This window comes from Rhinolophus ferrumequinum, chromosome 10, assembly GCF_004115265.2.
Source record: "Rhinolophus ferrumequinum isolate MPI-CBG mRhiFer1 chromosome 10, mRhiFer1_v1.p, whole genome shotgun sequence".
Taxonomy (NCBI): domain Eukaryota; kingdom Metazoa; phylum Chordata; class Mammalia; order Chiroptera; family Rhinolophidae; genus Rhinolophus; species Rhinolophus ferrumequinum.
Genome location: NC_046293.1, coordinates 65,370,087 through 65,393,818, shown reverse-complemented (window position 1 = coordinate 65,393,818; position 23,732 = coordinate 65,370,087). Strand labels below are relative to the sequence as shown.

Genomic DNA, 23,732 nt, shown 5'->3' with positions numbered 1-23,732 from the left:
CAGGTGTAAGCATAGTGGTTAGACATTTATGTAACTTACAAAGTGATCCCTCCAATAAATCTTACACCCATCTGACACCATATATACGAACATAGTTATTATGTTATTGACTATATTCCCTACACTGTATTTCACATCTCTGTGACTATTTTGTAACTACCAATTTATACTTAATCCTTTCCCCTTTTTCATCCAGCCCCCCATCTTCTCCCCCCATCTGGCAACTATCAGTTTGTTCTCTGTATCTGAGTTTGTTTCTGTTGTGTTCGTTTGTTTTTTAGATTCCACTTATAAGGAGAACATATGGTATTTGTCTTTGACTTATTTCCCTTAGCATGATACCCTCTAGGTTCATCCACGTTGTTGCAGCAAGGTTGCCATTTTGAGGAGCTTTGTAACTTATGTGGATTTGAACAGGAGAGGCTGAGCAAGAAAAGGTAGAGGAATTAGGGGTAGTATGTGAAGGTGATGTACAGCTGCTTCCTATGTGACTTTGGAACATGCATGAGTGACTCAATTTTTCTACGTGGTAGTTAGGCAGGACACTTAAGTTATAGCGTTGCCATCAAAGAGCTTCTGTATGCTACAACGGGTGCCAATAAGAGATATGTGACACAGTAGTACGGATGTACTATGAACCATGAGAGAGCTCCGGGCGCTTCAAAGAGAAAGAAACACATCATGAAGCAGAAGCAGGATCAGTAAACTACATTTATTGAGTATTTCCTGGGCACTGGGCGCATCAGATACAAAAGAATCAGGATGAGGGCAGGTAAGAACTTAAGGAATTAAATTTACACATTAATTTTATCACTAATTCTAACTAGCAGGGAATTATGAAATTTGTACAAGTTATACTTCATAATGAACTTCTGATGCCTGTTGAAAGGATAAGCTATACAATCCTAGTACAAAGCAATAAAAAAATTTTTAATTGTGCTTAACATCATAGACTTACCCTAAAATGGGTTCATAAAATGCCTATACAGCATCCATTCTTATTATATACATACATTTCACATTAAAGATTGCTTGAAAAGTACAAATACTACTTTGACCACATTGCTGAGAATCTACCCAGCAGTCCCCCTAAGAAACGAGCTCTGCAGTCCATTTCTCCTTTGACATCCACCTTGCTTTCAGTTTAGCTTACTATCAAGTTCTCTTCAGAACTTTATATTTCTTTTGTCTGGTCATCCTCTTCGAGTTTCCTAATTTCATTTTTTAAACAATTTATAGTTTCACGACTTGCTTTTAATCTCTCCTTAAGCTCTGCAATTTCAAAGCTTGTTTTTTTTTTCGCAGCTTCCAATTTTTCTCTGGTTTTCACTTCAAGTTCTGCAACTAAGGAAAACATACTTTTATTGACTTATTTCATTTTTCTTATATAACTAAGATATGTCATAGAGTAATAAATAAGGCATTTCCTGAGGTCAGTGTTTCCATGATGAAATGTGCACAATTTAAGATATATAACATTACACACAGGGGTGTGGGTAAGAAAGTCTGAACTCCCAAGAGAGGATCTCAGATGTTTTCCATAACTAAGAATGAAATTCTAGCCACTAATATTTAAATTCATAGTAAAAATTTTAAGACACAATACCCTTGTTTTTCTCCATATACATATTAATTTAGAAATAAGGGAACACATAATGCAAGAGACATCCAGCTAATAAGAACACTAAATGTATATAGTATACATACTATACATACATACACACAGGTAAAACTTACATACACAGAATCACACTGGTAAATGAACCCTATCTTTTTTTAAAAAAAGATAGCAATTAACTGTCTAGGTTTGAATTGCAGCCCTACTGTTTATTAGCTGTGCTACTCCAAGTAAGTTATTTATTATCTCTATGCTCATTTCTAAAATGGAGATTATAATACCAAACACCTTATAATATCATTTGTTGAGATTTTGAATGAATTCATGTATATAAGAGTCTAGAATATTATCTAGCACATAAAAAAGTGTTATTAACTACTATTATAACAGAGGAACATTAAATGACATTTAAAACATTCTAGCTGGCTACCTAACAAATTACTAAAGAAAATATCACTACTGCAAGATAAAATATTTAAATATTCCGCTTGGATAATGTAGCACTGTTTTACAAAGAAAAATCTGTACTTTCATCCAACATTTCCATCTTGTGGACATTTCCGGTTATTGCTGCTGCTGACTAGTAAAGCATAGTTTTACTTTTGCTAATATAAGATGATCCCTAATTGGAAGCAGCACGGTTTGGTGAAAAAAAAAACCACCAAAACACTTTGAAATCAGAAAGACGAGTTCAAATATACTACTTTTGGCCCCTTATTAGCCAAATCCTGATATTGCTAAGTCTCCCTCAATCTCATCTTTCTACATGATATGTTTAAACTATGTATTTTTCAGAGGATTCATGAGGATTAAGCAATACAGTTCGCCCTCCATATCCACAGGTTCTGCATCCGTACATGGAAAATATTGGGGGAAAAAATGTTATGCTGTTGCTAATGTGTACTATGCAGTTAGGCCTACGATGATTGCATGTACTTTTTCTCCTTGTTATTTCCTAAATAATATAACAACTGTTTACATAGCATTTGCATTGTATTAGATATTATTTAAGTAATCTAGAGATGATTTAAAGTGTACAGGATATGCAGAGGTTATATGCAAATACTACATTATTTTTTATAAGGAGCTTGAGCATATCACTGGATTATGGTATGCACGGGGGTCCTGGAACCAATCCCCCATGGATCCAAGGGAAGACGGTATGTATATGTAAAGCATCGAGCATGTTAAAAACATGCAATAATGTTTTCTTATTTTGCTCGCTGCTGGTCTTTTTTGGTGATACATTTTATAACACATGTAAATATTTATATTGCCAAAACAATACATATTTTCTTTGTAATTTCTTTTATTGCTTTTATTTGTAAAATTATTTTTACCTTTATCAAAAAGAAGAGTGTACCTTTTGACCTCCTTCACCCATTTTATCCACCTCCCACCACTTGCAACCACCAATCTGTTCTCTTTATGTACGAACTTGTTTTTTTGAATTCCACATATAAGTAAGATCATACAGTATTTGTTGTTCCCTATCTGACTTATTTCGCTTCGCATAATCCCTCAAGGCATATCCATGTTGTCGCAAATAGCAAAATTTCATTCCTTTTTTTTTTTTACAGCTGAATAGTATTCCATTGTATATATAAATACATCTTCTCTATCCATTCATCCATCAACGGACACTTAAGTTGTCCCTTTATTTTGGCTACCATAAACAATGCTACAATGAATATGGGGGTGCATATATCTTTTCAAATTAAGAGTTCTCATTCTTTTTGAATAACCAGAAGTAGAATTGCTGAATCATATGGTAGTTCATATGATAGTTCTTTTTTAAGTTTTGAGAAACCCTCTATACGGTTTTCCATAGTGGCTACATCAATTTACAATCTCATCAATATTGCAAGAGGGTTCCCTTTTCTCCACATCCTCACCAACACTTGTTTGTTGACTTTTTGATGATAGCCAATTTGACAGGTGTGAGGTGGTATCTCGTTGTGATTTTGTTTTGCATTTCCCTGATGATTAATGACGTTGAGCATCTTTTGATGTCTACTGGCATGTATATGTCTTCTTTGGAAAAACGTCTATTCAGATCTTCTGTCCAGTTTTTGTTTGCTTTTTTTGCTGAGTTGTATGAGTCATTTATGTATTTTGGATATTAACCTCTTATCAGATATATGACTTGCAACTATTATAGTTTCTCCCATTCAGTAGGTTACCTTTTCATTTTATTGATGGTTTCCTCTGCTGTGTAGATGCTTTTTAGTTATTGGCTACTGGCCTTTCTTATTGATGTGTAGGAAAGAGATCTTTACATATTAAAGAAACTAGTCATTTGTGACATGAGTACATTTTTTCATGGTTTGAAACAGTCTTTAGATTTTGTTTACAGTGCTTTCACTATGCAGAAATTTTTATTCCCTCTTCCATCTCTGTTCACATCAATTAAAAAACACATACTGAGGAGCCGGCATGCTCCTAACTCCGAAGGCTGCCGGTTCCATTCCCACATGGGCCAGTGGGCTCTCAACCACAAAGTGGCCAGTTCAATTCCTTAAGTCCCGCAAGGGATGGTGGGCAGCGCCCCCTGCAACTAAGAATGAACGGCACCTTGAGCTGAGCTGCCGCTGAGCTCCCGGATGGCTCAGTTGGTTGGAGTGCATCCTCTCAACCACAAGGTTGCCGGTTCAACTCCCGAAAGGGATGGTGGGCTGCACCCCCTGCAACTAGCAACGGCAACTGAACCTGGAGCTGAGCTGCGCCCTCCACAACTAAGACTGAAAGGACAAGTTGAAGCTGAACGGCACCCTCCACAACTAAGATTGAAAGGACAACAACTTGACTTAGAAAAAAGTCCTGGAAGTACACACTGTTCCCCAATAAAGTCCTGTTCCTCTTTCCCAATAAAATCTAAAAAAAAAAACCCACAAAAAACATATACTGAGTGAAAGGCACTTTGTTAGATGCTGGGGTACAGAGGCAGGAGATAGACAAAAAAGAAAAATGCAATACAGTGTCATGAGATAATCACAGGGAGCCATGGGCAGACTGGATTCATACCAAGGGGAAATGGTATGTGTGTATCAAGAAAGGTTTTTCGGCAATAGTTTTCGGCAAAAAACATGAACTAAGTTTTAAAGAATGAGAAAGGAATTAGGTAGATAAGTAGACACAGCAGGCCTGGAAAACAGCACATATACATTTGGGAAATAATACGAAGTCTGTATGACTGTAACAGTTTTAAATCTAGTCATGAAGACTGACTTAACTCATTTGTCAGGACAGCATTCACTGTAGATATGGATTCTTGTTGTTTGATTTAGTTACACTTTATTTTTTGTCTTTTTTAGGCTAGGTAGTATTCCATTGTATATATACCACATCTTTATCCAGTCATCTATCGAAGGACACTTTGGTTGTTTCCATGTGTTGGCCACTGTGAATAATGCTGCAATGAACATAGCGGTATATAGACGAGTATTCTTCACAAATAAGTGTTTTCAAATTTTTCAAGTAGATACCCAGAAGAGGGATTGCTGGGTCATATGGTTGTGCTATTCTTAATTTTTTGTGGAATCTCCATACTGTTTTCCGTAGTGACTACACCAATTTACATTCCCACCAGCAGTGTATGAGGGTTCGTTTTCTCCACAACCTCGCCAACACTTGTTATTACTTGTCTTATAGTTACACTTTATTTTTGACAAATGATAAGATTTCAAAGGGCACAATATATTTGGAAGAAGAGCTAGGTTAATTAGCAACAAGATCCTGGGGGAAAACATTTTAAAACTTCTTTCAGCTTGTTCCAGTTTTCCGCTTTCTATATATTACATGCTTACATAAAAAAGAAACATTTCTAAAGAAAAGAATAAGTGAATGAACTAATCAGAAACAGTTTGGGAGACAATGAGGAAAAACTGAGGGTTGCTAGATGGGCGGGAGGGGTGGGGGGTGGGGGGGAGGGTGAGGGGATTGGAAGGCAGTCGGTGACCACAGGATGGCCACCGGGTTTGAAAATTAATCTGGGGAACGTAATTTGGTGGTTACCAGAGCGTAAGGGGGTTGGGGGGGGGGATGAGGGTGAGGGGGATCAAATGTATGGTGATGGAAGGGGAGCTGACTCTGGGTGGTGAACACACAGTGTGACTTATGGATGATGTGATACAGAATTGCACACCTGAAATCTATGTAATTATACTAACAATTGTCACCCCAATAAATTAAAAATAAATTTAAAAAAAAAAAAAGAAACATTTCTGTTTTAAATTTCCAAATGAAGCCACAAGTTAGAGTAAATCAAAGAAGGATAATTATTTTTGCAGAGCCAATATAACTTACTGCTTTGAAGCACAGACTGTAAGGCTTTTACACAGAGATAGAACAGCTTATTGGTTAAGAGTACAGCCTCTGGGTTTAAATCCTTGCTGATTTGTGGCAAGTTATCCACTCTGCTCTAGGGTCTTTACTTACAAAATGGGACTAATAGTACTTTCCTGCTGTGGTTAGTATGGTATTCAATAAGTTAAGAAATGTAAAGCGCTTGTCGAGTACACAGTAAGCTCTCATTAAGTGTTCACTATCATTTTAATTATTCCTTGTAGAAGCAATTATTAAATGCTAGATCATTAGTGCTTACATTTTCATGGGTTTACTAGCACAAATATCTTTATAAGCTTTTAATACGCTTCATAATGAGCAACCTCTATCCTGAATATTACTCTATCTAAAAATATTACTAAGTTTTTTAGAGCCTAAGTTCTGAGGGCTACCTGGGATTTAGTCCAGGCTCTACCACGATTTAGCTCCATTAACATGGGCAAATTACTTAACCACCCCATGCCTCAGTTTCTTTTTCTGAATAGATTACCTAATAAAGTTATTATAGATTTAAATTTTATACATGAACAGATTTAGAAGAGCACAAACAGTAAGCACTCAATAAACCTGGTATCTTATTACCAAATATTGAGTATAATGCCCTCAAATTGGTAAAAGTGTACATATCTTTTTGCGGCCTTTAATATTCCCAAATTGCTTTCCTAAAAGGCTAAAGCAATTTTTACACAAACAATTCATGAGAATGCAAGGTTTACCACATCCTTACTAGGTACAACCATTGAAGATTCCTTTTGCTAATTTAATACAAATATGGCCACCTATTATTATTTGGTTTGCATTTTTACAATTACTAGCAGAGCCAAATATTTTCCCATTTTATTTACTAGGGATCTTTTCTTTCATCTGTCTTTTGCCCATTTATCAATGGAAGTTTGAAATTTTTATATTTTATTTGTCCATTTTAGTGTATTTAAGATATTAATCCTTTGCCATATTTTCTGCAAATTTATTTTTTTCTTTGCCCTGAAGTTAAATTTTTTTGTTTTTGCAAAATCAGGTTTGATTTTCTTTTAATGTGATTTCTTCTAACACCTCAAATTTAAAAAGTCTACCGTAGCCAGGACAGACAGTCATTTCTCTAATTTTTTAAACAATAGGTTGATTGACTTTAAAAAAAACACTTTACCTTTAATCAAGCGAGAATTTGTTTTGGTAATGCTATGAAATAATGATCTAAATTAAGTTTTCCTCTTAAAATCTTATCAACTGTGCCAGTACGACTTTTGGAATGATATGTTTCTTCCTTACTGATTTGATACTGCTAAGAAAATAAACTGAAGATAATACTGATATTTACTGATAAAAACTTCCCAAGGTTGTATAGCTCCATACATAAGCTTTAACACATAAAAATACATTTCATATATAAATACATACATATGTAAAAATACATTTATAGAAAATCTTTTTATTAAACACATTATTTATATTTATTATACATAAATTAATTAGTTGTTAATTAGTTTTGATGAAAGCACAACAAAGCGGTCACTTGAATTTTAAAAGAAAAGTTTCCTCTATGAACTGGGCACATTTCATGGTATGGGAGAAAGATCTATGGAGAGGAAATGTCCAATAATAAATTAAAATAGCATATTAGGTCCTTTTTTACCTTTTCAAAGTGATCATATACATATCTGCTTTATGTTCATAACAAAGTAGGCTAGGTAAATATTTTTGCAGATGCAGAAGTGAAGCATAAAAGTTTTAAATAAGTATGACTTTAAATTTTAAATGACTACCAAGTGGCAAAATTATAATTAGTATTTAGATCTTTTAACTCCTAGTCATGGGTTTCATAAAAATCAAACAAAACACTACTATAACCAATAATATGAGGTTATATGAGGTTACATGAGGGTTAAATATCATTCTCATCCCTCATGCCTTCTTTCACTGGATTACTGCTTTCAACCTAGAAATATACTGGTTTATTTCCCCCTAAAAACACTACCGTCTAGACCCACTGCAAGTTCCAAGACGGAGGTGTCCATAGTGCCTCTCTCCAATTTCTCTCATTTCATCCTTTCCATTTCAACTATCTTTGCCCTTACTATTCCTTTCAACTGCTCCTGTTAAGGTCATCAAAGACCTCTACCTTGCTATTTATATATATGTGTATAGCCCATTTCTTGGCCCTCATCTGACCTGACCTATCAGCTTATAGGACATGGCAAATAACTTTCTTTTTTCTTTTTTTTTTTTTTCAAAGATGTTATTGGGGAAGGGGAACAGGTCTTTATTGGGGAACAGTGTGTACTTCCAGGACTTTTTTCCAAGTCAAGTTGTTGTCCTTTCAATCTTAGTTGTGGAGGGTGCCGTTCAGCTTCAAGTTGTTGTCCTTTCAGTCTTAGTTGTGGAGGGCGCAGCTCAGCTCCAGGTCCAGTTGCCGTTGCTAGTTGCAGGGGGTGCAGCCCACCATCCCTTTTGGGAGTCGAACTGGCAACCTTGTGGTTGAGAGGATGCGCTCCAACCAACTGAGCCACCCGGGAGCTCAGCGGCAGCTCAGCTCAAGGTGCCGTGTTCAATCTTAGTTGCAGGGCGCGCTGCCCACCATCCCTTGAGGGACTTGAGGAATTGAACTGGCCACTTTGTGGTTGAGAGCCCACTGGCCCATGTGGGAATGGAACCGGCAGCCTTCGGAGTTAGGAGCATGGAGCTCTAACCGCCTGGGCCACCGGGCCGGCCCGGCAAATGACTTTCTTGATACACTTTCTGCACTTGGCTTTAGGACATTATAGACACCTATTTTTTTCTTCCTCCATACTCACTACTTTTTCTTAATTTCCTAGCTGGTCATCTCCTTAATCTCTAAATGTTGCAGTGCTCATGGCTCAGTCCTTGGACCTCTTTTCGATCTTCACTTACTCCTTTGATGATACCATTGGGCTCACAATTTATAAATCCCTCTATACATTAATTTTCAAATTTTAATCTTCAGCCTAGATCTCTCCTTTAGTATCAGACTTTTGGGTGCAATTCCCTTCTCAACATTAACACTTAGATGTCTTACAGGCCTCCCACATCCAACATGACCAAAACTGTACTCCTAATCTTTCCCCAAAGTCTGCCTCTCCCAGACTTCCCCATCTCTATAAAAAAATGCAATGACACATTTTTTGGTTCCTCAGGCTCAAAACCTTAAGAGTCAATTTTTGAACATGTCTTCTTCTCTGACATCTTATTATTCAAACCATCTTCAAAATAGATTCAGAATCTGACCCCTTCTCACCACTTCCATTGCAATCACTCTGGTCCCCCCCAGCATTCTGTCACATCTAGATTATTGGAACAGCCTCTCTGCTTCTTCCCTTTCTGCTTTACAGTCTATTCTCAACACAGCAGTCAAGGTAATTGATCTTTTTAAAATGTTAGTTTTATACTTTCACTCTTCTGCTCAAAACCCACAAATGACTTCACCTGTCCGTCAGTTTAATAATTTAAAGTGCTCAGCCCCCCACAGTCTCTATATGATCCAGGCCCCTGGGAACTTCTCTGACCTCATCTCCCACTCCTTGTCCCCTTGTTCACACGCCTCTCGTCACTCTGGCCTCCTTGCCGTTCCTCAGATGTGCCAGGCAAACTCTCATCTCAGGGCTTCTGCCCTTGCTGCTCCCCCAAAGATATCGTTCTTCCCTCAGATAGCCCAGCGCTCACTTCCTTACTCCTTTAGGTATTTGCTCAAATGCCACCACCGCAGGAAGCATCCTCTGACCTGATATTTAAAACTCCAGCCATCTCCTCCCACCAAAGGTGCTCTCTCCCCTGCTTTGTTTTCCTCCATGCTACCTAATCATGGCCTCGCATGTGTTATTCTATTTATTTAAAGTCTGTCTTCCTCCCACTAGAATGTAAGCTCCATGAAGGCAGAGCTTTTTGTCTGGATTGAACACTGCTGTCCTCAGAACCTACAACAATGCCTGGCATATAACTGGTGCTCAATATATGTTGTGAGCAAATAGATAAAAGATCATTTTATTGAACAGCTGAATGAATGGTGACGTAAATATTAACACAGGGTTGGCAAACAGGTTTCATCTTGAGTGCCAAGTGCAAATGATGGATAGTAGGTGCATGGAGGGATGTGTAGAGTATTCAGAGACCATGGCAGCTTAGAGGGAAAATATAAGGTGATTGATTGTCAATGTGGCATTCTGGTATTCTCCACCTTAGTATTAATCTAAAACTATGTGAAATGACATAGGTTGAAAAAAAAGAGAGATAAACTAGTTCACAGTACACAAAAGTATGATTATGTTCTGTAAGGTTCTTTATGCAGATTGTTAGCAAAGACTAGTAAAGAGAAAATGACTGAATGACAGGTTAAGCTAGATTAAAGAAAGGGTTGCTTAAATGTAATTAGGGAGTAAAAAACAAACAGCATTTCAGAGACTGTGAGAGGCTGTCTTTTGCCTTTTTAAAAGTAGGCCGACTTTAGGAACAATTTAAAATATCCCTCTTACTTGTTCTATAGTAATACATCTTATTTTTTAACTCCTAAAAAATTTACCTATATGTAGCATTAGAAAAAAATTTAGTGGTTACTAACCACACAATCCTTTCACCATTACAGAACACATTATTTTTCAGGATTAATTATGAACTCATGGATAACCCCTGACTCTTGTAGAGGAAGACACTATGGCTGGGTCTGTTGCAGCCACGATTGCCTGGCCAGGGACCCGAGCCAAACAAAGAGTCATCATCAGAATGTCAGGCAAAGATCGAACTGAAATACTTCCTTTGTGAATAGTACAGACCATCATGAAGGCTCGATTAAAAGGAGCACAAGACAAGTTGAAACCTCCAGAAGAAAAAAATCTGAAGCCTTAACTCTTTGATTTCGACAGATTCTAAAGATCACAGAGACTAAAATGTTAATGGGTGAAGTGATGAGAGAAGATGCCTTTTAACTTGCTGAGGCCAACTTCACAGCAGGGGACTTAAGCACCACAGTATCCAAAACGTAAGTAAAGCCCAAGTGAAGATTCAGCAAAGAAAGATAATGCAGCAGGTGTTACTTTGCAAGTATTTGAACATTACCATGAAGGAACTGACAGTTATGCACTGACCGGTTTAGCCAGAGGTGGGGATCAACTGGCTAAATTAAAGAATTATGCCAATGCAATGGAACCACTGGTGGAACTAATCTCGCTGCAGACTACCTTTGCGACTTTGGATGAAGCTGTTAAGATAGCCAAGAGACTTGTAAATGCCACTGAACATGTCATCGTTCCCCAGACTGAATGTACCCTTGCTTGTATCATCACAGAGCTGAATGAGAGTGAGAAGAGTTCTAGGTTAAAGAAAATACACAAGAAAAAGATTCTCAAGGAAAAATCTGAGAAGCAGTTGGAGCAACAGAGGGAACTGGAGAGGCGACGGAGGCTGTGTATCTTCTGGCTGACGAGCAGGATAAGGATCTTCTGTTTGAATAATCTTTTCTCCTCTGGTTCCTTCAGAGGCTCTGACATGGCACCATTTTAGTTCACAGGCTTGATATGTGTAGCTGTTTGGTTTTGGCCTAAGAATTTCACTGGTTTTAAAATTTCCCTGGATATCCATTTATGGGATTACCTTTGCAGGATCATAATTTCAGCAACCATTTATCACAGATGTGATTTATAGAACCTGCCCAGGAACTTGTAGGATTTGCAAAAGTGTCACCCTATTCCATTTACATCTGTGTTACAAGTGATCGGCGTACCAAGCACATTAGAAAACTCCCCTTAGGAAACAGCAGTGATCTCAGGGCAACCACTGCTGGCATACCTTTTTCCTACCCACTTGCCCACCTGGCTGCTGTTTGAGATTGCTGCAGCCATCCCCATGTCACTGTGGTGCTTCTCTCCTCAAGCTCTATGAAAACCTTCACTTATTTTTCTTTGCATGACGGGTCTCTGTCTGTTGTGGGAGCAATTTGCCAATTTAGACATGATTATGGTATAAATAGTAAAATGATTAAAAATGAGTTGTTCTTAAAAAAAAAAAATTAAGGAACCAGAACCTGTATCTGTGCCTATAGGGGGCATTCCCACATGGTGAAGAATCAATTAAAAGGTATTTTGTGTTTCGAAAAAATATATACATATACGAACTCATGGCACTTACATTCTGTTTCATGCTTATAGGCTCCTAACGTTAGCTGACGAGATGTTGTTAGTAACTGCTGCATCATGGCTGTTGGGTCTTGAAATATCTAATGGGATAGAATGGAAAAAAGCCCAATAACTTTAAAGTTCTACAATTTAAAATGCTTTTAAAACTCTCATTATAAAATCTTCTTACCATTTCATCATAGAACTCTGAAACCACTGTCTTTTTTCCCAGCATTGCATTGGTGTCTGACTGAAATAGCTTTAATAAATGATACAGGGTTACCTGTGAAATAAAAAGACATCATGTCTGTGCAATGGTCACCATCATTACTGTGAGACACTGTCATTGCTATAACTGAATTAGAGACTAGAATTAGTAAAGATATCATATTCAGGATCTTGTCTCAACTACAACTTACTGTTGCAAATCACCCAAACTCTCTGTACTTTTATTTTCCTATTAAGTATTACTATCCATCCACATCTACTAAACATGAATGTTTTGAAGAGGGTAAGTAAGGATCTGTTACAAAGCATTTCTAGAGAGAGACTATATATAAAAATAACATAAGATACAGCTATGGAAATTAAACTGGGAAATAATTGAGACAAATTCTTTTACTAATACAAGTGAAATTAGATTAATTGTGACAATTATTCTGTGAAGATTAAAGTTTACACATTTGCTGTGGGGGGAAAAAAGATTTGATACTTTCAAAAGGAATGACTAATACTAAAATGCTCAGTGAGGGCAAGATAATTTCTTTGGTGATCTATAAGATTATTACAAAAGTAACAAACAAAAAGTCAGTGATAATTCACTTTGGCAAGAGCAACATGTCTTCAAAATACTTAAAAACAGGCGTAGTAAGACATCAAAAGAAAAGTTTTACAGCACAATGTGTGATTACTTGAGCAAAATAAAACCCAGCTGGCAAAACATCAGAGTTCATGTTCAAGTTGTATAATAGAAACCAATTCAGAGGCCTCAAAGAATTTTCCAAAACTTTGCTAAAATTATTTTAAGGAGCATGCATCAATCATCTGCCATATTCAAAGCAGGTAATTCGACAAATTTCTGGAATAGACACAAGCAGGTGAGACTATGGATAAACCATAACAGGGAAACCCACAACCTGAAACCATAAGGAGGAGAAGTGCATCAGAGGTGGGAGCTCGTGCTCCCAGTGAAGCCCAGAGAGGTTCCCAGCTCCACGTTGGCAGGTGTAGAAATCGAGAATGCTGTGGGGTAGATGGGCCTGTTAACCTTCCTTTCTTTTCCCTTCACTCATTGACAAAAGAGTATGTCCTCCTGTGGAACCTAGAATTTTTCACCCAATCAATCAAGTATTTAGTAAAAAATACAGATATTTTCAGACAGCAATGGCTCTGAAAGTATTTCTCAGACATCCTTTCTGAAGAAATTCCTCCAGCAAAATGTAAAAAGCTTGGAAAGAAAAAGGATCATTAGGAGTTGATAGGCACTATCTAAATTTGAAAAATTCAAATTTAAGGATTTAAACAAATGAGAGATGCACGGGAGTAATTTCTAGTGGAACTAAAAATAGTAATTGGTTTTCCTGGGGAAAGAGCCAGAGAGATGGAGGGGGGGATGTTATGGGTTGAATTGTGTCCCCACAAAAGACATGCTGAAGTCCTAACCCTCACTACTTGTGAATGTGACCCGACTTGGAAATAGGGTCTTTGCAGATGTAATCAAGCTAAGGTGAAGTCTTTAGGGTGGGCCGTAATCCAATGTGCCTACTATCCTTCTAAAAAGAAACAGAGACAGGGAGGGAGAGAAGACCATGTGACAATGGAGAGAGAATGAAGTTATGCTTCCACAAGCCAAGGAACACCCGGGGCTACCAGGAACTAGAAGAGGCAAGAAAGGATCCTCCCTAGAGCTCTGAAGAGAGCATGGCCAACACCTTGATCTGGGGCTTCTAGTTTCCAGAACCATGAGAATAAATTTCTGTTGTCTTTAGCCACTCAGTCTGTGGTACTTTACCATGGCAGCCATAGGAAACTAATATAAAAAATTTGTACTTTTTATTTTTAAAACCATGTGTATGTCTGACTTTTATAATTTCAGGAAAATTTAAAACTACATCATAAAACTGTCATTCCCTAAATTTATTATTTAGACTCCCAGAGGCATTCATGCAGATATAGGCAATGAAAAATTTCAAGCCAGATGTCTCCAATTTTGAGCAGTGTTTGAAGATTCATAAAGCAATGAAAATGTCTATGCTTTCCACAGAGATATTTCTGGGCATGAAAATCCAATTTTAGCATTTTGCTTTTTGAAACAACCATTCTTTTTTCAATGGCTTGACCTATAATAGGTTACTGGATAACAGAAGTAAATCACAAGTTACCCATGTCTTTCTTTTATGTTTTAAATAAACCTTAATATGACTTATTTTCTGTAAGAGCCAACTAATGAAAAAGTATAATCGTTTCATTATATTAAAAGAACACTACAACAGTTTTGGGGGAATAAAATTCAGGCCTATGTAGAGCTATCTATATATGAAAACCTTTTCAATAAATTAATCACTACGGGAGTGCAAAATATCGTATTATCTTTCTTTTCCAAGAGTGGACTTTGAAAACTGTCTCATAATGAGGTTACATGATATAAAGATTTCTTTCCGAGATGTATTTTCCAATTGGCGGTGAAGGAGGGACAACAGATGAGGAGACAGGTAAGGCTGCACATTTTCAAAATAAAAATTCAAAGCAATCTTACAAAGTTAAAAAGAGCTTCTGCTCTAGTAATATCACCGACTTCGCGTTCTCCCTCCCTCTCAATAACTGAAGTCTGTGCTCTATTTTCCCTACAGACTATTTTCATTAAGAATAGGAACAGTGTTTCATCTTTGTATCAAGATATTTGACCAATATCTTGCAAATTATGGATATTTAGTACTTTCTTGCCAAATAGAATGTAATGTTTGTGAAAGTATTCTAGAAGGATAACAATAATGGTAGGAGATCTGGAAACCTATCACATGGAAAATATTTAAATGAGCTACAGATGTTTATTCAGGAGAAAAGAAAACTAATGTATGAATAGTTATCAATAAAAAGTTCAAGGAAGCTTAAAATAGAGAGTTCTTAAAACTAGAACTACCCAAACCCGAACAGGATGTTTCACTTAATGACAGAAGTCAATATCCTCCATACTGAAGATAGCAAGTCCAAAGGAGATTCTTATTTGAGAGATGGCTTGAAGGAATTCCTCCCTAAGAAGGGTAAGGCCTAGGTCAATGGGTCTAAATCTTACTGCATCAAAGTCACCTGGTGTGCCGGCCCCTTCCCAAACCTACTGGATCAGACTTTCCAGAGGATGAGGCCTAGGAGTCTGAATTTTTTAAAAAACACCTCAGGTACTTCTGACGCAGCCAGTTAGAAACTAATTCTCTGAACCACTGGCCCAGGTCATACTCAACTCCTTTAAAAGCACATACAATTTTAAAAATGTAATCTAATAATTAAAGTGTAAATGTTTGGTGCTAAAGGCATGAGCTGAATTTCTCAAGATGAAAATTAATGGCAATGAAAGTTAAAGCCCAGAAAATGGAGTTAAACACCAGCCATACAAATGTGAAAGGAGAGAGCCATAACTGAGCTGTTACCCAATAGGTTTAAAAACAAAATATGTTTAGTGGTTTCAGTCAAAAGAAAGAGTAATGGAAAGTGTGGGGCCTGAATGCAAATACATGAATTCAAAAACCAGCTGTGCTACAACTGAGCACATGACTTGATCTCCGAGCCTTAGTATTCTCATATCTGAAATGAGGATATCACCAACCTCACAAAGTTGCTGAAGGATCAAAGTAAAAGCTTCAAGGGACTTTTTACATTATTAAGCAACAATCTGACAAGAAGAAATCAAAAGATGAAAAAGTCTGTGATTATACAAAAGCATTCGTGAATGAGATACAAAGAAAAGCTGCTAGTATTGATGGCAGCTTGAAAAAAGCAAAAAGACTGTTTCTAGGGCTTTTAACTATAAAAAACTAGATACTTTCATTTCAGGCAGCATATGGATTCAACTTGTTTATTACTAATAAATTTTAATTTTATTTTGCTGTAGTAATCATATGATTTCCATGGTTTGTTTCCAATAAATGTTCACATTGTATTCCTCCTTTCTATATTGAAAAATAAAAGTTTTGGAAGGCACTTCCTTAAAAATGAAAAATCTTAATTCATGGCAAGATACACCATGTCATAAGCTTACATAAAGTATATCTGAATAAAAATGTCAACATATCACAAGCTCTTCATTAAGTATTGTTACATTTTCGCAACTACTAAAATCTATTTTATATTTGCAAAGATTACCATTACTCACAGGTCTTTCATTAGGATCAATGAAAAATATTTTGATGATTATTTCGAATTCACCCCATCCCGTTTCAGTAATTTCATATGGAGGCTTAGTAACAACTGAAAAGAGAGAGAGGAAAAAAAATTATAAATTACTAATAGTTTCCTAGCTCTTTTTAAATTTGTATATTATAAATAAAAAAACTGTACTGTACCTCTTAAAGGATTGCCATAGCTTTCATGTAATTTAAATTGGATTTTCTTCACATACGCTGACATATCCTAAAATACAGAGGAATTAATTAGTTCTGCCATCAACTTAAAAAAAACTACTAGGGAAATACACTGAGCATATGTAACTAATTTTAGAAAATACACTTCCCCTCAAATATTATGGAATCCAATTTTCTAAAAAAAATAAGTTATACCTGAGAGATATAGTACACTTCCAATATTTTTTATAGAAATAACCATATAAAACAAAGCAAATCTAAGAATTAAATAAGTTTAAAGAAGAAAATTACATTACATAAAGCTAAGGTCGACTAAACTAAGGAACCTAAAACTGTTGCTCCTTTTGTTAATTTTATTTTGAAGCACAGGAGCATATTCATTACTTCTGGCACATAAAAGGGATTCTCCCAGTGAATATGGCTTTTTCAAAAATAATTCATTATAGAAAAATAGGACAACACAAAACAGAATAAGTTGCATTAAACAGTAATGTTTATTAATCTTTCTATTTGCTTTCAGGAATTTTTTGTGCTTATTATCTACATGTATATTTTTAAATTGGAATCATACTGTAATGATATATTAATATGTGCTTTCATCACTTAACATTATATTGTGAACATTTTTTCTGAGGCAGATTTTCATAAGTGTCTTTGAAGACTCTTTCGGAAATACTTTCATTCATTTTTTTCTACAAACATAAGTGACTACCAATATTGGGTACCGGATGCTACAATGGTAAATAAGAGTCTGGCCCTCAGGATCTCCCTGTGGAATAGGGGGCAGACAAGAAAATCAGCATTTCAGTGTAATCTGTGTTATGAAGGTGTGGGGAACAAGACCCTAGGAGGGGCACCGAACAGTCTTTGGAGATCAAGAAAGTAGTTCTAAAGAAAATACACTGGAATTAAGACCTAAAGGAACAGTAAGGCTCGAGTAGGTAGGAATGAAGGAAGGAATGAAGAGGTGTAAGAGTGTTCCTTTGGGAAATTGAGAGTAATGTACTATTGGTAGAATGTAGGTATAAGGAAATGAGGCAAACACAGACAAGGTATAATGCTGCAGAGATAGGGTAAGGGAAGAGCATGACACGCCTTCTAACATATGATAATCTTAACTTTATCCTGAGGACAATAGGTAATCATTGAAAGTTTTTTTTTAAATAACAGCTTTATCGAGACACTCACATACCACACAATTCATCTATATAAAGTGTACCATTCACTGGTGTTTAGTATATTTACAGAGTTGTATAATCATCACCATAATCAATTTCAGAACATTTTTATCACACAAAAATAAACCCCATACCCTTAGCATTCACTCCTAAATCCCTCTTCCTTCTACCCAATGGCAACCACTAATCTATTTTCTGTGTCTATGGATTTGTCTATTCTGGACATTTTATAAAAATGGAATCACACAATATGCGGCCTTTTGTGTCTGGCTTCTCTCTCTTACCATAGTATTTCTAAATTTTTCCACGTGGTAGTAGCATGTATCAATACATTATTTCTTTTTATTGCCTAATCATATTCCACTGTATGGATGTACCACATTTTATTTACTCATTCATCAGTTGAGAGACATTCGGGTTATTTCCATTTTTTGGACTATTATGAGTAATGCCACGACGAACATGCATATACAAGTTTTTGTGTGGACTTTGAAAGGTTTAAACAGAGGAATAGTTTATTCATTCAATAAGTATCTGTTGAATACTTACCATGTGCTGGCTGCATTCCAGGCATTAGAGATTCAGCAACAAAACAAAATTACCAGCAGCCAGATTATATAGCAGTTTTGTCTTTTATCTTCTCTGACGGTCTTATTACCAAATTATCACTTAAAAATTAACTACTGGGGGCGGCCAGTTGGCTCAGTGGTTAGAGTGCAGTGCTCATAACACCAAGGTCACCGGTTCAATTCCCACATGGGCCAGTGAGCTGCGCCCTCCACAACTAGATTGAAAACAACGACTTGATATGAAGCTGATGGGTCCTGGAAAAACACACTATTCCCCAATATAAATTAAAAAAAATAAAATAAAATAAAAAACTAAGTACTATTGGGCAGCCGGAAGGCTCAGTTGGGGCATGCGCTCTCGACAGTAAGTTTGCTGGTTCAATTCCCACATGGGACGGTGGGCTGCACCCCCTGCAACTAAAGATTGAGGGTGGCGACTGGACTTGGAGCTGAGCTGTGCCCTCCACAACTAGATTGAAGGACAATGACCTGGAGCTGATGGGCCCTGGAGAAATACACTGTTGCCCAATACTCCCCAATAAAATTAAAAAAAAAAAAAATTAACTACTATTCCTGAAACACCTGATCAAATACTAGGCTAAGGTAAGCTATGGTGATTGGAAGATGTGCTATGTTTATAATGTAATTCTTGTTACCGTAACTTAATTTTAATTAGAAAACATTTTTGGAAAAATTGATTTCTACTGAACAGTTATGTGAAGGTAACAGCTCTCACTTTATTCTTTCAACTTTTTTGGGGGGTAATATTTCTAAAATGGACCAATTATATAATCAGAAAGTCACTATAAAATAACACTGCAATTTATCTTCAAGCAAGACAAACTATAGCTTCAAAAAAGTTATAGGAAAAAGCAGTGCCTACCTCATTTCTATATGGTTTTACATACACTGTCCACTGATGGGTATGTCCATCCTCTTCTCTTTTCTTTCCAAAATATCGAGCAACATTACCATAAACTATTGGTTTAACGATAGTAACCCCCTACAAGAAAAATAATTTAAACACCAATTAATATTGTATCATTACCCAAATAAACAGAATAAGAGCTCTGACAGCTTGTTTTATGAAATGGCAGACAATCTAACAACCTCAAGTTTGCTTATAAAATGGAATTCTCTCAATAAAACAATTATCCTCATTTCATATTAATACTAAACACCAGATAATTACAATGTTCCCACTTTGAAAAAGTCTATTTAAAACATGTAAAGTACTGTGAGGATTTTTCTGGAAAGAAACACAAAAGACTCTTTATTCACAAAGTTTAAAGCAAGGATCTGGAATAAAGATTGCCAATTTCGACTGCCATCACCTGATGGTAATGTCCTTATTTATCAGCTCATAGCAGTTTTTTCCAAAGCACAATACAAATATTAAAGGCAGTTTGGGAAAGGATTTTAGGTAGAATTAAGAGCAAATATATTTAATTATTTAAGTGTTTAATCAATATTAGAAAAACCATAATTACAACTAGCAATTCAAACCCACAATTTCAAAAATATTAATGCTTAGGAAGGGGCTTTTTAAAAATTGATCTATGGGGCGTGGCCAGTTAGCTCATTTGGTTAGAGCGTGGTGCTGGTAGCACCAGGGATGCCAGTTCGATCCCCGCATGGGCCACTTTGAGCTGTGCCCTCCTTAAAAAATAAATAAATAAAATAATTGATCTAAATAAGAATGTTAAATATTACAGTCGGATTCAGATAATGATAAAGTGGCACTTGGATGATGGATGCTTGTTTAACACTGGCCAATGGCATGATTGCTATATTTGTGCTCAGTTCTGAGATGTACAGACATGTTTCTAATCACATCTTGTAACTGTAAATGCAGCGAGTGTTGACAGATTATGATGGAGAGAAAAAATTTCAAGTGAAGACAAAATACTGCAATGTTGCAATGAATTTGAGACCAATTGTTCAGTAGTAAGAATGTATCTGAAGGTCAAAGAGCAAGATAGACCACATGTGAAAAATGCTGTACCAATGTAATCAGCAATAAGAAATGAGGAAAAGCAGTGAACAAATGAAAAAACTTTAAATTGTGGCTGGATAACTAACAAATCCAATACTTTTAGCCTCAAGTCAGTTCAGAAGAAGGCAAACAGTTTGTAGGAGAACTTAAATAATCACAGTAAGGGTCTGACACTTTTGTGGCAACCATAGATGGGGACTTCGGTTCAAGGCCTGAATGAATGAGTACAAGGAGCACTGGCGTGGTAAGTGGATAATAGATCCCACAGTTGCTATAGTGTTGGTAGGAAGTCGCAAAGTTCCTCAATGATAAAAGGGGCTCAACTGTCAACAGACTTTCTACCTGGATGAAATTTACCTAAATGGGAAAAAGATGCCTACAGGACCACATACATAGTAACTGTAGAGAACTAAGTCCCTAATTTTAAAGCTTTACATGACTAATTCACACCCCTCTTTTGAGGAAAAGCATTTGAGGGCAACAGGCCTAATCTCCTCACATTACTTTGGACTTAGAAACTTTTAGAACCTAACCTGATTACAAGTATAGAAAGTTCTTTAAGTTTGTCTACAAAACCTGTTTTAATCCTTTGTTTGGTAATGCATACTTTCCTATCAGTGCAAAACCTTGCCCAAGGAGGGGGGTTATCACTGTGTGAGGGATATAAATGATAAATGTCTATTACATTGTTTTGTACACCTGAAACTAATTAAAAAGAAAAAAAAAAACCTTGCCCAAAATGCTGGGCAAAATGTGTGTGTTTATGAAGCTTCTCCAGTACTACCATGTTTCCCGAAAATAAGACCTAGCCGGACCATCAGCTCTAATGCATCTTTTGGAGCAAAAATTAATATAAGACCCAGTATTATATTAATTATACCCAGTCTTATTGTAAAATAAGACCGGGTCTTATACTAATTTTTGCTCCAAAAGACGCATTAGAGCTGATGGTCCGGCTAGGTCTTATTTTCAGGGAAACACATAGGTATGAATTTTACCTGGCATCTCTTTCCCCTTACAATAAATTCCAGTAACTTTCGAAATTTTCAGAGAACTCCCACTCGACATGTGATATTAAAGCACTGTGTATGACAGTTGTAAACACAGTATAATTAAAATTAGGTACAAACAATATGACATAAGGACTCCGCAAAAAACCTGATTAGATTGGTGCAAAAATGGGTGATTTCTTTTTCTAAAGAATTTCCTTTCTGCGAGGAATAAAAATCATAAGGAGTAAAAACAGGGGTTACGTTGGCAACCCAGTGGGTCCTGCCTTAATGTAAGACAGTGGGAGGGAAACATGCCACCGTGTCCAACATTACGCTAGGCTCTACGATAACAACTTAAAAAACAAAAGAAGCTAACATTTAGGCCAGGCAGCGCTCTATGCATGCCTTGATTAGTTATCTTGGCTGTAGCTTTGGGGCTTTGGAAACAGCATGAACTTGGGCAAGTTTCCTGACATGCTCTACCCCCTAGTTCTTTAGTTATCGCGCTTGTAAACACTGCCTTTGGAAAGCTGCTGTAAGGGGCTGAGTCAGGGAATCGGGTAAAGCTTTTCGCCACTGTGAGTGGCACCGCGGCAAGCGAGTATCAAATATTTGCTAGTTATTATCTTCAACAGCCACGTGGGTGGCACCCCCAGCTCACCGGTGACCTGAGCTGGCAGCACCGTGCCGCGAGTTCCCAGCTCGGAGTGGCTGGTTTCCTCCGCAACAATGTCCGGCTTTCCCCAAGCCACCACCGTGTTTGCTTTTTAGCGGAGATGGATGGGAGGTGGTGACGCTGTGAAGATGGGGCCCAATGAAACACTGCTTTTCCCTCCGAGGCTGTGACTCGCTCTCCGCCTAGAAACCCCGGTTCAAACCGAGGCGAGAAGGCGCGAGAGGGAAACCTGCGGGCCCTCCCCACGCAGTGCTGGGAGGAGCCGGGGCGAAGAGAGCCCCTTCCGGACGGGAGGCGCGGGCCCGGCACTGACCTTCACTCTCCCGCCGGAGTCAGGCCCAAATTCGGCCATTCTCTTGAACATATTGTCCTACGGAAAAAGCCGCCGCCGCCGCCGCCAAGGAAAGAGACCGAGGCCGGCGGGGGTCGCCGCTCCCCTCAGAGGCCCCGCTCCTCCTGCGCGGACCCAGGCGGAGACTTTCTGGCCGAGGGAAGGCGAGTCACTGACGCACGCGAAGACCAGGAACCGCCAATTACTCGCCCCGAGCGCTGTCCCAGAAGCCCATTCAGTCCCGCGCGGGTGGGACACGGAACGGGAGGGGCGGTGGCGACGCCGTGCGCAGGCGCGGCGAATGCGCGCTCCCTGCGCAGGCGCGGCGAGTGCGCGCTCCCTGCGCACGCGCCGGGCCGCTGCCCTGCGGCTTTGCGGGCCTTGGTAGCCGGGGTGCGCTGGCACGCGTGAGTCTCGGGAGAGCTTGTCACCAGTGCCCTTAGCTTCGTAAGGACCGAGAAATGGCTTTTGGTGGGAATACATTGTCATGGCGAAAGCGTTCCAATTCTGAAACCAAGTTCATGAAATTTACGCGCTCACGCACAACTTTTCGTTGTCTACACCCAGACCTCAATGCTTGAACCGGCTATTTCTTCTTCATCCCCTTCTTCCTTTCCTGACTTCTCTACTCAGTTTGAAATCCAAGGTGCATGACTGGACACAAACGTCCCCCCGCCCTTCATTGCTCTTCTGTGGTCCGAACTACTTTGCAGATTAGTGCAGTGCTAAAATTAATAGTCTTCAATTTAATTCAAGTCTTAAGTGCTGGCCAGGGGTTCACCCCCTTTTTTTTTCTATTTGAAACTAGATAGAGCTATTCTAAACGTTTCCCTACTTTCCTCAAACCTCCAACTCTGACACCAACCCTCTTGTTCTTATCAGAGAAACCCAATGAAACTGACTCAACCCAATGAAACTGTACTTCAACAAAGTACACATGGTCAAATCCACGGAGGCCCTAATTTTTTAGTTTCCCACTCCAAAATTGAAGTAGATAATCAAGGATTACCAAATAACAGAAATGCCTTTAATATCAAAGATATAATCCAAAATAAAACGACAGGTTAGAGGAAACAGAAGTAAACTAAAAACAAGCCCAAATTATTATTATATTCAGATAAAATAAATAGTAAATATGACACAATACGATGAAAAAAAGAACATTCAAAGGACAAAAAAGATCCATTGAAAATGTAAAATATGATAGCAGAAATGAAAAACTCAATAAAAAGATTAGACAATAATATCAAAGAAACTTCCCAGAAAGAGCAAAAGGCAGAGATGGAAAATAGGAAAGAAAAGATAAGAACATGTGTATTAATTTGCTAGGTCTGC

The 23,732-nt window shown here is 37.6% G+C and overlaps 1 protein-coding gene and 1 pseudogene across 1 annotated transcript; one reads left to right on the top strand and one right to left on the bottom strand.

Moving 5' to 3' along the window:
- Positions 1–694: 694 nt before the first annotated feature.
- YEATS4 (YEATS domain containing 4) lies at positions 695–22,692 on the bottom strand. Its single transcript, XM_033118653.1, has 7 exons — positions 22,380–22,692; positions 19,286–19,405; positions 16,638–16,704; positions 16,448–16,542; positions 12,272–12,364; positions 12,095–12,182; positions 695–1,344 (listed from the first exon to the last, which is right to left on the bottom strand). The coding sequence occupies exons 1-7, from the start codon at positions 22,428–22,430 to the stop codon at positions 1,175–1,177; spliced, it is 684 nt and encodes a 227-aa protein (XP_032974544.1). The 5' UTR covers positions 22,431–22,692; the 3' UTR covers positions 695–1,174.
- Positions 8,630–12,057, top strand: LOC117029407 (V-type proton ATPase subunit D-like; annotated as a pseudogene).
- Positions 22,693–23,732: the final 1,040 nt, after the last annotated feature.

Coding starts and splice junctions, on each gene's coding strand:
- YEATS4 (XM_033118653.1), bottom strand. CDS start 22,430: ATGTTCAAGAGAATGGCCGAATTTGGGCCTGACTCCGGCGGGAGAGTG. Junction 19,406..22,379: donor ACTCCGGCGGGAGAGTGAAG/GTCAGTGCCGGG, acceptor TTTTTCTTGTAG/GGGGTTACTATCGTTAAACC. Junction 12,365..16,447: donor TTGATCCTAATGAAAGACCT/GTGAGTAATGGT, acceptor TTTATTTCACAG/GTAACCCTGTATCATTTATT.